The 12,911-nt window shown below is 39.0% G+C and overlaps 1 protein-coding gene across 1 annotated transcript in view; it reads right to left on the bottom strand.

The window, feature by feature from the left end:
* Positions 1 to 12,911, bottom strand: part of TMTC4 (transmembrane O-mannosyltransferase targeting cadherins 4) — a 132,736-nt gene that overhangs the window by 72,216 nt on the left and 47,609 nt on the right. The window contains 5 exon segments of the mRNA XM_040336162.1: positions 1,788 to 1,959; positions 4,655 to 4,857; positions 9,608 to 9,769; positions 11,975 to 12,067; positions 12,463 to 12,560. Of these exon segments, the coding sequence (XP_040192096.1) occupies positions 1,788 to 1,959; positions 4,655 to 4,857; positions 9,608 to 9,769; positions 11,975 to 12,067; positions 12,463 to 12,560 (728 nt within the window).

The raw sequence follows: 12,911 nt of genomic DNA, 5'->3' as shown, positions 1-12,911 counted from the left end.
AGATGCGATAACTTTTCCGCAAACCAATTAATATACGTTTGACATTTTTTTTACCTAAGACACATGGCTGAATACATTTGGCCTAAATGTATGACTAAAATCGAGCTCATTAGATTTTTTAGAAAATATTTTTCTTCAACATTTTTGGTATTTTTCCGTTTATATGCAAAAAATAAAAATTGCAAAGGTAATCAAATACCATCAAAAGCAATCTCTATTTATGGGAAAAAAAGGAAGCAAACTTTGTTTGTATACAACATTGCATGACCGTGCAATTACCAGTTAAAGCAGTGCAGTGCCAAATTGTAAAAAGTCCTCTGGTCTTTAGGCTGCCAAAGGGTCCGGGGCTGAAGTGGTTAACAAAATGCTTTCCATTTCATATTTAATAGACTAAATGGGAGCAAATAAGAAAAGTTAATTGTTGGGGTTTACATACCCTGAAAAACGGAGCTCCAGCCTCAATTTTTTTTTTTAAAAGTCAGCAGCTACAAGTACTAAGGACACATACCTGTCCAAGGAGCCCCGCCCAATGACTCCAAATGCTCGAGTGCCTGTTTCCCGTTGCGCGCCGCTTTGTAAATAGCCAACTCGCCTTCTGGGACACGGACAGACGCACACACATGGGTCCAATAATGAAGCGGGGGAGAAGGGCTCGCCACATAGGAGGACGTGACATACTACGCTGCAGCCTGGCTAGGACGGAAGCAATTTATTTTTTCAAACAAGGAAAAAAAAGATAACCAAAAACAAGGGGTGGAGGGGTAGTCTTTAGTTCAAGACTATGTTGTAAAAGTGGGTGAAACCCCCCTTTAAGACAGACAAATACATGAAGAAATTGTCTTTCTGTGGTTTAGCGAAGATGACCACAGAGTTTGTAAGCATACAGAAGTCTAAAAAAAAAAGTCACTTGCTTGTTTTTTTATATCATCAGTATGACTTGGATTATGAATTCTAAATAATCTACAGAAGTATTTAAATTTTGCAGTCCTAAAATGATACAACAGACCATGCTCCAATTATGGTCTCCCAGCTGCACATTAAATATACCTGACCTTAAAGTGATATTAGAGGTTCGGATTTAATAAATATGTCATACTTAACTGCTCTGTGCAGTGGTTTTGCACAGAGCAGCCTCGATCCTTTTTTTTTTTTTTTTTTTAGATCCCCCACTTCTGGCCCCTCCCTCCCGCCGGCGAGTGCCCCCAGAGCAAGAAGCTTGCTGGGGGGGGGGGGGGTGAAGAATCACTCTGGAGCCACTGCTCTTTGTCTACATTCACACAGATCAGCCCCAGCCATCTCTCTCCTCATTGGCTCACTGGCTGTGATTGACAGAAGTGGGGGCCAAAGGGGAAGGAAAGTCCCCGGCGAGCCTGAGGCTCTCGTGCACAGCATTGGAGGAAGATCGGGCTCAAGTAACTATTGGGGGGGGGGGGAGGGCACAGGGGCATATTACTTTCATGCATAGAACGCATTACGGTAATGAACCTTAAACCTTTAGAACCACTTGAACATAATATGAATACTTAAAGCAAGAGTACTTGAATCTGTAAACTTAATGGGGTTCGATACAAGAACATGTAAAGTACAGAACAATAGATAATAAGGATATTTCAAATAGGAAATGTGCAAAGTGCACTTAGCCACTGCAGAATATCCAACTTAACAGCAGAAATGTGGTTGCTTGTGGTAAACCTCCTGCTTGCACTTTGCAATAAAATAAACTGATTATCAGCAACAATTATGAAAATGTGTCCTTGTTATCATGAAACTGACTTTGGAGATCCTACCTTTTTAATATATTGTCTACAGACTCTACTGCAGCCATAAGTGAGCAACATACAGTAACCAACACTGGGCAGATAAAGAACCCGTTCAGCAACAGCAAATCCGACTCTGAAAAATAAATTACTGGCAGGAAGAAAAGGTATGACGAGAAATCCCAGCCCCATGGTGACAATCCTGTAGGGAAACATGAACATGTATTAGAAAATAAACAGAGGCAGTAAGAGCAGATATGTTACTGTCTAACGAATGATTGAAAATCAAGGTTTAAATGGACTATGCCACCATCTTGTATTAGCTTTAATTTTTTTGGAGCGCTGTTGTAAAAACATAGGGCCAGATCCTCAAAAGGGATACACCGGCGTATCTACTGATACTCCGTCGTATCCCTGTTTCTATCTTTGGAACTGATCCACAGAATCAGTTTCCAAGAGATAGACAGAAGATCCGACATGTGTAAGGGACTTACACTGCCGGATCTTAGGATGCAGTACCGCATCCGCCGCTGGGGGCATTTTGCGTCGAAATGCCGCCTCGGGTATGCAAATTAGCACTTACGGAAATCCACGAAGCTTTTCAGCTTTGTTTTTTCTCCGTAAGTTTTAGTTTGCAATCGTAAAATTAGGGCTGCTTTTACAAAGTGTAAACTGTTTACACCTTGTAAAAGCAGACCCTTCTGTCCAGCGACGCGTTTTTTTTTTTGTTTTAAATTTTTTTTTTTTCGCCATATCTTTTTTTTTTTCCCCGACGCAACTTTATTGACCCGGCGTGATCCACAAAGCTCGGCGGAACGTAATTTCGCGCTATGCACGTCGGGAAAATGACATCACGAGCATGCGCAGTACGGCCAGCGCGGGAGCTGGCCTAATTTAAATGGGAATCGCCCCCATTTGAAGAGGAACGCCTTGCGCCGGCGGAATTTAAGTTACACAGCCGAAAAATTCTAGGTAAGGGCTTTGTGGATCGGGCACTTAGGTAGAAATTTTAAGGCAGTGTAACTTAATGGGAATTATTACGTTACGCCGGCTCTTTGTGGATCTGGCCCATAGTATGCACTAGAACAGTATTATTTTCAGGGCATTCTGTTTCCTGAGCTTTGAAAATTATTTTCTCTACAACTATAATGTATACAGTATTTAAATTGCTGCATTCACTTTTAATAAGTAGTGTGTAAAGATTTTTTTGGTTTTAGTTGGGGGGAAGAAGAGAAATAAAGCTGCAAATTCCCCCAGTCAGGTTTTTATTTCTGTCTGTACCCCTGCTAGATACACCCCTCCAACTGTTCTAGTAACCATTGTCACTGACACAGGAGGGGAGAGGAACTCCAACATTTTAAAGTGGTCACCAAAGCAAAAAGGTAAGAGCAACTCATCCAATGAAGACAAATATTTAGGCCACAACTCACCCTCAACTCACTGCCCCCCCCCCCACTTTGGCGTGATTTGCTCTGGTTTTCTATTGGATCTCCCGGACAGGAAGTGAAAGTAAATCGCTCCAAAAAAGGGGACACAGAATAAGCAAAAGAAAACCTAATTGGGATTTAACCATTCCTCACATAATTTTATCTAAAAACCAAAAAATGGCTTCACATGCCCTTTAATATGTTCCATAAAAAGTGTTCCATCAAATAGAATAAATAGGCTTTAAAAGAGGAGTTGCACCTTCACACAAGTACGCTCTTCTCTGCCTAGGCTCATCAACTGAAAAGTGAGGAATAAGCTTTCTTATCCCATATGTATGCTTGCCTGAATATCACTACCAAAATCTTTATTTTCAGAATTTGCGTCACAGTTGATCCCTTTAGACTCATTGGGACCATTTTTATGTGTACATGTAAATTTGATCAAATGAAAATTTGAACATTTTAAAAACCTGGTCTGTAGTTCTAGCTTATAACTTTAAACAGTACGTACATATTTGCTTATTACATAAACACATCTAGGCTGCGCACAAGTAGGGAGGAATCTTTCCAAAATCAATAGGCAGGAAGATATCTGTCTGTTCTCCAATAAATCACTAACGAAAAAGATCAGCTGTAGGTACCTGGTTGATTATGACCACAATACAAACTTTGATCCTTTCTTCACAAAAGGAGGAAAGGATTGGACATGCTTCTACAGAAAATGTCCTGCTGGTCTTGATGTTCTCCTGAATGCAGGGCAGATACTAAGCAGCTGTCTGTTCAAGCGAACTGAATACAATGTGTAGGTGACTAAAGCTTATCTTAGCAAAGTCAATAATCAAGTTTCTAAATTTCAGTATCTGACATACAGCTACTAAAAGAAATGATAAATCTTTATATTAAATACATTTGCAGGCAATTAAAATTTGGAATGGACATCTAAAATGACTTTTAGATAAACGAATATACAGGTAACTTAAAAAAAATGTAGATTCACATTTTCATTAAGAGCTACTCAAATGCCAAACGTGGATTGTACTATTACTTGTTTTTGTTTTATATTCTTCTGCCACCAATCCCAAAGTAAAAAATTTGTCTTTGTAAAAATCTTCTATGCCCATTTGCTGTTCTTCACTATAAATTTCTGAAGTTCAGTAATGGACAGAGGTCCATGTGGAAATTACTGTGTCATCAACCTACATGTGTTAGGCAATAAGAGGTTTTGAGAATGGACAAAGAAGAGAAAAGACCCATATTAGACCAAATGAACAAAAAAGGCCAGACATATACTAGCATGGCACTCTATACAATAGCTGAGCCAGACAAGAGTATATGTCGTAAAATAAAGCAATAAAATTATGTTACCGATTATTAGCAGTGTCTTGAAATGCAGGTTTCATGAGCTCCTGGCACCCTACTGATAAAAAAAAAAGCCATGCTTCCATTATTGGAAATACACAGAGATCTCACCTTCTCGTTTGGCCATTATTGGAGAATAAAGCCTGGTACATTAAGCCAAACAAGCAGAACCAAAGTGCTGCTGGTGCCATTATCCGAAAATCACTGAGAGATTTAATAAGAGGTATGCAGCCCATTGACCAATCAAAGCACAGCCACCAGGGGCACAGTAGCAGCCATCCATTTAGGGAATAATAGTAATTATAGTTTATTACCTGTCATTAAGACAAAAAATATATTTCAATGTCTGATATTCAATGTTAACAGAATCATCAGTTACAGGTGCACTTCATTGCATACATAAAAAAAAAAAATCCTAATTAAAACAAATTACAATCTGTGCTATGAGCATTAATTTAAGATCACAAAATTGTATCAGGCATATGGATAAAATTGCATTTTTATTTAACATTTAAAAACTTTTAGTAACCAATTTAAATTATATGGAAAAAAACATCACATGGGAGAAAAGAACCCATGTTATTTTTTTTCCCTTTTCGCTCTATTAGTTACAGTCATGATGTTTCTACCTCAATGTTAAAGAAGAATGGAAGGAAATACTAAAATAGAATGAAAGGCAAAAACTTAAAAAAAAAAAAAAAAAAAAAAGTTTGGACAGAGCAAGGGATTGTTTCAACTCCTGTGAGTTTTTTTTTCCATCCATGTCCCTTTGGGGAGATTTCCCTTTACTTCCTGTACCATAGCCACAACAAGAAGTCAGGAAATCCCTGGCAGTTAAGAGAACTAATCTCTACACATATTAACCCTCTATTTCAATTATGAATACTAAAATTGTGGGATTTTCTTTTACCTTTGCCGATAACAGACACCAAAACATAGAGAGTTAATCTCTCCAATGAGGACACAGACAGCAATAAAAACAGGTGTGCATTTTCTAACCCCCCTCCTCTTTTTATAAATCAAGGTTTCCAAATTAATTTGCCATGGCATCTTCGTTCATGTCTTAAATACCATAAATAACTTGGATAACCTACTACTTTTCCCATTCCATGTTTACTGCCCAGTGTGAAATACTGTAAACACTTTAATAACTTCAAACACTCAACAGTTAGACCCGGTTCACACTGGGGCGACTCGTCAGGCGACGCAGCCGCCTGACAAGTCGCGTCCCATTCTAGTGGATAGAACCGTTCTAATAGGAGTGACGCAAGTCGCTCCGACTTAGAAAAAGGTTCTTGTACGACTTCGTGGGCGACTCGGGGCGATTTGCATTGACCTTGGAAGTCGTCTTCAGGTCGCCTGGCCGAGTCGCCCCCGAAGTCGTGCCGCCCCTGTGTGAACCGGCTCTTACCTCTTGCCATCTTCAGCTTTAAAGCATTTCCTTACGATGTTTTTTTCCCTCACACATGACATTACGAATATACTATTTATTAACTTCACCATATAGTACTTGACTGCTGTAAACTGTGATCTTTTTTGTCATATCATCAGGTAGAATCATATAGATTATAAAATCTCAACATATCAAGGGCACAAATAGCAATGAACCATTCCAGAGTCAGTTAATGTCATAGCTTTTTGTAACAAAAGCCACAGACAACTGAACCTGTGCTACGGAGAGTCGGCTGTATATTGTTACATTCTAACCCGAGACCTGCGTAGTGTTACATGAGGCTCAGTTCATAAAGTCTTACCACAAGGATATAAAACTCTCCAATTTAGCCATACAATTGTCATTTTAAAATCTCATTATCATCATCATGTTTTCAAAAAGATGTATACTTATCCTGCTCTGTTAGTTTTTTTAACTCAATGTATTCATTCAATCTTCTCAAGCACACCCCAACTAATCTAAAACCGGTTTAAGGAAAAAATAATGTTATTTACTAAAGGCAAATCCACTTTGCACTACAAGTGCAAACAACAAGTGCAAAGTGCACTTGGAAATGCAGTCGCTGTAGATCCGAGGGGGACATGCAAGGAAGATAAAAAACAGCATTTCAGCTTGCGCATGATTGGATAATAAAATCAGCAGAGAGCTTCCCTTCAGATTTACAGCAACTGCACTTTGCACTTCTAGTTTGCACTTGCAGTGCAAAGTGGATTTGCCTTTCATAAATAACCCCCTTTATGTAGTTAGTCTGAAAATATATGTATAGCTTAACCACTTAAGCCCCGGACCATTTTGCAGCTAAATGCCCAGGCCAGGTTTTGCGATTCAGCACTGCGTCGCTTTAACAGACAATTGTGCGGTCGTGCGACGTGGCTCCCAAACAAAATTGGCGTCCTTTTTTCCCCACAAATAGAGCTTTCTTTTGGTGGTATTTGATCACCTCTGCGGTTTTTATTTTTTGCGCTATAAACAAAAATAGAGTGACAATTTTGAAAAAAATGCAATATTTTTTACTTTTTGCTATAATAAATATCCCCCAAAAACATATATAACATTTTTTTTCCCTCAGTTTAGGCCGATATGTATTCAACCTATTTTTGGTAAAAATAAAAAATCGAAATAAGCGTTTATCGATTGGTTTGCGCAAAATTTATAGCGTTTACAAAATAGGGGATAGTTTTATTGCATTTTTATTAATTATTTTTTTTTACTACTATTGGCGGCGATCAGCGATTTTTTTCGTGACTGCGACATTATGGCGGACACTTTGGACAATTTTGACACATTTTTGGGACCATTGTCATTTTCACAGCAAAAAATGCATTAAAATTGCATTGTTTATTGTGAAAATTACAGTTGGTTTGGGAGTTAACCACAGGGGGCGCTGTAGGAGTTGGGGTTCACCTAGTGTGTGTTTACAACTGTAGGGGGGTGTGGCTGTAGGACTGACGTCATCGATCGAGTCTTCCTTATAAAAAGGATCACTCGATCGATGCAGCCGCCACAGTGAAGCACGGGGAAGCCGTGTTTACATACGGCTCTCCCCGTTCTTCAGCTCCGGGGAGCGATCGCGACGGAGCGGCTATAAACGAATAGCCGCGCCGTCGTCCCGGATCGCTCCCCGAGGGAATCCGCCCGCCGCACGGGGGGTCCCGATCGGATCCCCCACCCGCTAGAAGGCAGGGACGTATATATACACGTCCTTCTGCCTGTCCGTGCCATTTTGCGGACGTAAATAGTTAAGGGGTTGTAAAGGTTGGTTTGTTATTTTCTAAATGGGTTCCTTTAACCACTTAAGGACCGCCTCCTGCACATTTACGTTGGCAGAATGGCACAGGCACGTACCTGTACGTCCCCTTTAAGTTTGCCGCCGGTGTCCCGCAATCGGTCACAGGAGCTGAACGGGGAGAGGTGTGTAAACACACCTTCCCCGGTCTTCACAGTGGCAATGTCACTGATCGTCTGTTCCCTGATATAGAGAAAGGTGATCAGTGATGTCACACGTCCAGCCCCGCCACCCCAGTTAGAAACACATATGAGGTCACACATAACCCCTACAGCGCCCCCTAGTGGTTAACTCCTAAACTGCAATTGTAATTTTCACAGTAAACAGTGCATTTTTAGCTGTGAAAATGACAATGGTCCCAAAAATGGTCAAAATTGTCCGATGTGTCTGCCATAATGTCGCAGTCACGAGAAAAAAAAAAAAACGCTGATCGCCGCCATTAGTAGTAAAAAAATAAAAAAATATTAATAAAAATGCCATAAAACAAATATGTAGAAGAATACGTATCGGCCTAAACTGAGAAAAAAAAATGTTATATCTTTTTTGGGGGGTATTCATTATAGCAAAAAGTATTGGTTTTTTTTTTTCAAAATTGTCGCTCTATTTTTCTTTATAGCGCAAAAAATAAAAACCGCAGAGGTGATCAAATACCACCAAAAGAAAGCTCTATTTGTGAGGAAAAAAATGACGCCAATTTTGTTTGGGAGCCACATCGCACAATTGTCAGTTAAAGCGACGCAGTGCCGAATCGCAAAAAGTGGCCTGGTCCTTTACCTGCATAATGGTCCGGGTCTTACGTGGTTAAGCTAGTGCATTGTTGGTTTACTAACCTTTTCCTTTGATTTCCCTGTTAAATCCCCCCCTTTGTCTGAATTTCTCACTTCTTATTCCTCCTCAGTAAGCTGTTCTGGCTGACTAACCAACAAGCTTAGGTAAAGGCTTTTCTGACAGTCAAGCTGAATCTCTTGGCACCTGTAAGCAGGACTTGATGACAAGAGGATCGGACGATCCTCTTGTCATCATGTCCTGCCTACAGGTGCCAAGAGATCCAGCTTGACTGTCAGAAAAGCTCGTTTGTGAGTAGGACCATTGCTTTTATTCTATTTTTAATAAAACTTTTATATTGGTAATGCACTAGGTCGGTGCGCCCTCTTTCTCTTTTTAGCTATATGAACACCATTTGTTCTGAGGAGGGCTGCAAGACTCTAGACCTTGCCTTAAACCAAAGGCTGGATTACACCACCCGTGTCTAGCGAAACACTGGAGCGCAGAATTTTTGTTCTGCTGGCTGACTAACCCCCAGCCAGATGATGGGGACAAGCTTACTGAGGAGAAACAGGAAGTGAGAAATTCAGACAAAAGAAAAAAAACATTTTAGAAAGGAAATCGAAGGAAACGGTAAGTGAACCAACAATGCACTAGGAACCTATTTAGAAAATAAAAAAACAAACCTTTACAACCCCTTTTTAAAAAACAAACCTTTACAACCCCTTTTTAAAAGTCATCACAGCACATCATGCAATAAAAACAAATACACCTGGATCAATATCAGAATTTTGCAATGTACTGTAGTTAAAAAATGGTAACTCTGTATGCCATGCTGAGCAACAACCAAGGACACTAAGAAAAGAAAACAAAATGACATGCCCCAGTTGTGTAATTTCCCCAACAACCAGTCAGATGGTTTTTACAGTATGGAGGAATACAATACGTTGCTGTGGTACAACACAAACAAGACATCAGCATTAGTCTATTAACAATATATCCATCTCAGTATGAGCTGCCAATGCTTTGCTAGTGTAAAAGCCTTAGGTTTGATACTCACTCTTACAAATAGGCTATCAGCAAAAGATGCTGGGTTGTCAACATCAGTGAATGCTGGTGGTCCAGTGCCCATAATACGCCAGCGTATATAAAGGGTACACATTCCCCCAATGGCTAAGAGGCTGATTCTTGTAAACAATCCCTTTTTTAGAAATGAAAACTTCTGAAGGGAAAAAATAAAACAGAATGCATCAACTATATTAATATGCCAACAGATAGAGGGAACACAGACCATGCAGTTTTTTTCCATTCATATATAACCAATTCTATTGAATCACTCTCACTGTAAAATAATCACATTTTGTTGCTTTGCAGCCTGAAAAGAAGACGGATACGGTTTTTGCTTTATCCAGCTATATTTACTCAGTGAAAATTATAAAATCCAACTGAAAGATAGAACACAAATATGTCAGAAACTTTTTTTTAAAGAGGCATCGAGTTGGAAATAGATCATCCCCTTCTAAAAATGACTTCTAAACTCAATCAGGTGTAGCTAATCACCTTCTCAATGGAACATAAAGCCACTTGATTTTAAACTGACTAGCTGTAGTCATTTTGATTAACTCAGCATGAAAAGAGCTTTCCTGGAGCATTTCAGTCCCCACAAATGCAACTAAAGCAAACAATTAACTATGGGTGGCAAGGCACTGTCAAAAGATCTCAGCGATATAGTTGTGGACAGGCACAAAAGTCAGGAGATGGATACAAAAGGATTCCAAAAGTTTTATCAATTCCAAGCACATTGAAGTCTATCAAAAAGTAGAAGGTATTTGGGTACAATGCAGATTCTCCCAAGCTCCAGGAGAAAAGTGATCATAGAGGCTACCAAGAGGCCTACAGCAACTCTGAAGCATTTGCTGGAATTTAGGACAAAGTGGTCATTGTGTGCATGACAACAATATCACAAATTCCCCACAAATGTGTCTTCTTTGGGAGGGTTGGAGAAAAAAAAAGGCTTTTCTCAAGAAAGACCACATGCAGTCATGACTGAGCTTTGTCAAAACGCACCTTCAAGATTCTGAGGTCACATGGAAAAAAGGTGTTATGTTCAGATGAGACTAAACTTTTAATTATTTGGCCTCAACACCAAACGATATGTCTAGTGGAAATCCAATACAGCTCATCATCCAAATGACACCATTCCTACAGTAAAGCGTGGAGGTGGTAATATCCTGTTATGGGGGAGTTTTTTGCAGCAGGGACTGGAGGACTTAACAGGATAGAAGGAAAAATGGATGGAGCAAAATACCAAAATATTCTTAAAGGAAAATCTGCTGTCAATGGGAGGAAGGTTTATCTTCCAACATGATAATGACCCAAAGCATACAGCAAAAATGACCATACAGTGGTTGAAGGAGAAAAAGGTGAATGCCCTTGCATGGCCTAGTCAGAGCCCAGACTCAAACCCCATTGAAAATCTGTGGAATGACTTAAAGACTGCAGTACACAAACGGTCACCATCAAACTTGAGCAGTTCTGCAAAGACGAGTGGGCAAATATTGCAAAGTCTAGATGTGCAAAGTTAGTAGCGACAGATCCCAACAGACCAAAGGCTGTAATTAAAGCAAACTGGTGGTTAAAAAAAAATACTGACAAGGGGGAAATCCTTTTTCCAGTGATTCTGTTTTTGATTTTTTTTTTCTTGACATGTTGGTGTTATATCTCTCACTTGTTTCACCAAGTTGCACTGAGCTGGATAAAACAAACTACGTGTCTTCATTTCAGGCGGCAAAGCAACAAAATTTGAATATTTTAAAAGGGGGGCGATTCTTTTCTATACCCACCACGGTCAGTAGTTAGCCCATAGTAATGTATTTCTACATTTAACAATAAGTGTGTGTGTCACACAAACTGTATTATGGACAACCTTTGAGTTGCTTTCATATTTCAGCACAGAAGCTGAATTCAGTCTCAGTTCACAAAACAGAGAACCAAGACAATTGCTATTTATCCAAAGACATGGTATCTGTACACAATGCATCTCTGGTAGCTGCAATTTTGTTTTGACAATCTGTGCATATGTCAGCGTTTGAAATGTGTCCACACAAAATAAAGATTTTAAAATAAGTGTGTATCACATATGGAATTGGTATGCTTCTGCTCTGGTAAAATAAGAATGCATGTTATTAAGAGTTACTTCCTAACCACACCTTGCAAATATGGCTTTTGCTCCTTTCAACAAAATGAGTTTGGCTATGTATTCCCACAGCAACAACGAAATCAAAGGGCAGGAGTTTTTTTTTCTTTTCTCAAATAAAAAGACTCTTTCAAGAATGCAACTGAGCGACAGACACGAGATCACACTGTGCAGAAACTGAGGAGCCCAGAATCTGTTCTGAATAGGGAATGGGAAATTGAATACACTCACCTCTGGGGTTTTGTCCCTGTGCAGTACCTTCTGGATACATTCCAGCATGTTTAACTTGCAGATTACAAAGACATCAAATACAGCATTCAAACCCTAGCAAAGACAATAATCTTTTCTTATTTCCATTTCCAGAGACCATAAGCTTCAATGGGGTAGAAAAAAATAAAATAATTCTAAAATATTTAAATTCAACATCAATAAATCAAACTCTTTTTGTATGGCTTTATCAAGAATATAGGAAAAATATATCCCTCTTGGATAGGAATTCATGCGTAGCAGCCACACTTTTGTGTGTTCAAATATTGGTCTTATGGAAGCATGTTGTAAATATATTTGAAAAGTTATTTTGTTTTCAATATCCTTTTCCTATTTTGCCAAATTGCCATTTTTAAGGTTATGTCACCAAGCAAGAAAGTTTTTTAACCAAAGCATGACAAATATTTTATCAGTTTGAACATTTTATGCCATTAGTAAATTAGTTTTCTTACCAAAACAGTTATGCCTTGCTCTTTACACAACATAGCAACTGCACCAAGAAAAACACTAAATATGACCCAAAATGGAGAGGTATGTTCTCGTTTATCAACTGTGGGAGAAGAAAAAAAAAAATAAAGGATTTAGAAATGCTAGGTTTACACTTATGCATTTTGTGCACTTTAAACAAAGAGATTTAAATGCACAGTAAATGTATGGACATCTGGACGCTGCCATACGAGTTAACAAATCTAAAAACAAAAATTATAATTTATCCAGTGCTTTAGATTCTTATAGCCCGTTCACACGATCTAAAAATCGGATCATTAGTACAGAGCTTTCGAGAGCTGATCATGACAATTCATCCGATATTATTCGATCGGACAAGCACAAAAATTATATAAAATTAATACCAGATCATACGATTTTCGTTTAGTCAGTACAGTTGTTGTCCAAAAATACA

Source organism: Rana temporaria, chromosome 2 (assembly GCF_905171775.1).
Source record: "Rana temporaria chromosome 2, aRanTem1.1, whole genome shotgun sequence".
Taxonomy (NCBI): domain Eukaryota; kingdom Metazoa; phylum Chordata; class Amphibia; order Anura; family Ranidae; genus Rana; species Rana temporaria.
Note: the sequence above shows the minus strand (reverse complement) of the source record. Positions and strands in the feature narration are given on the sequence as shown.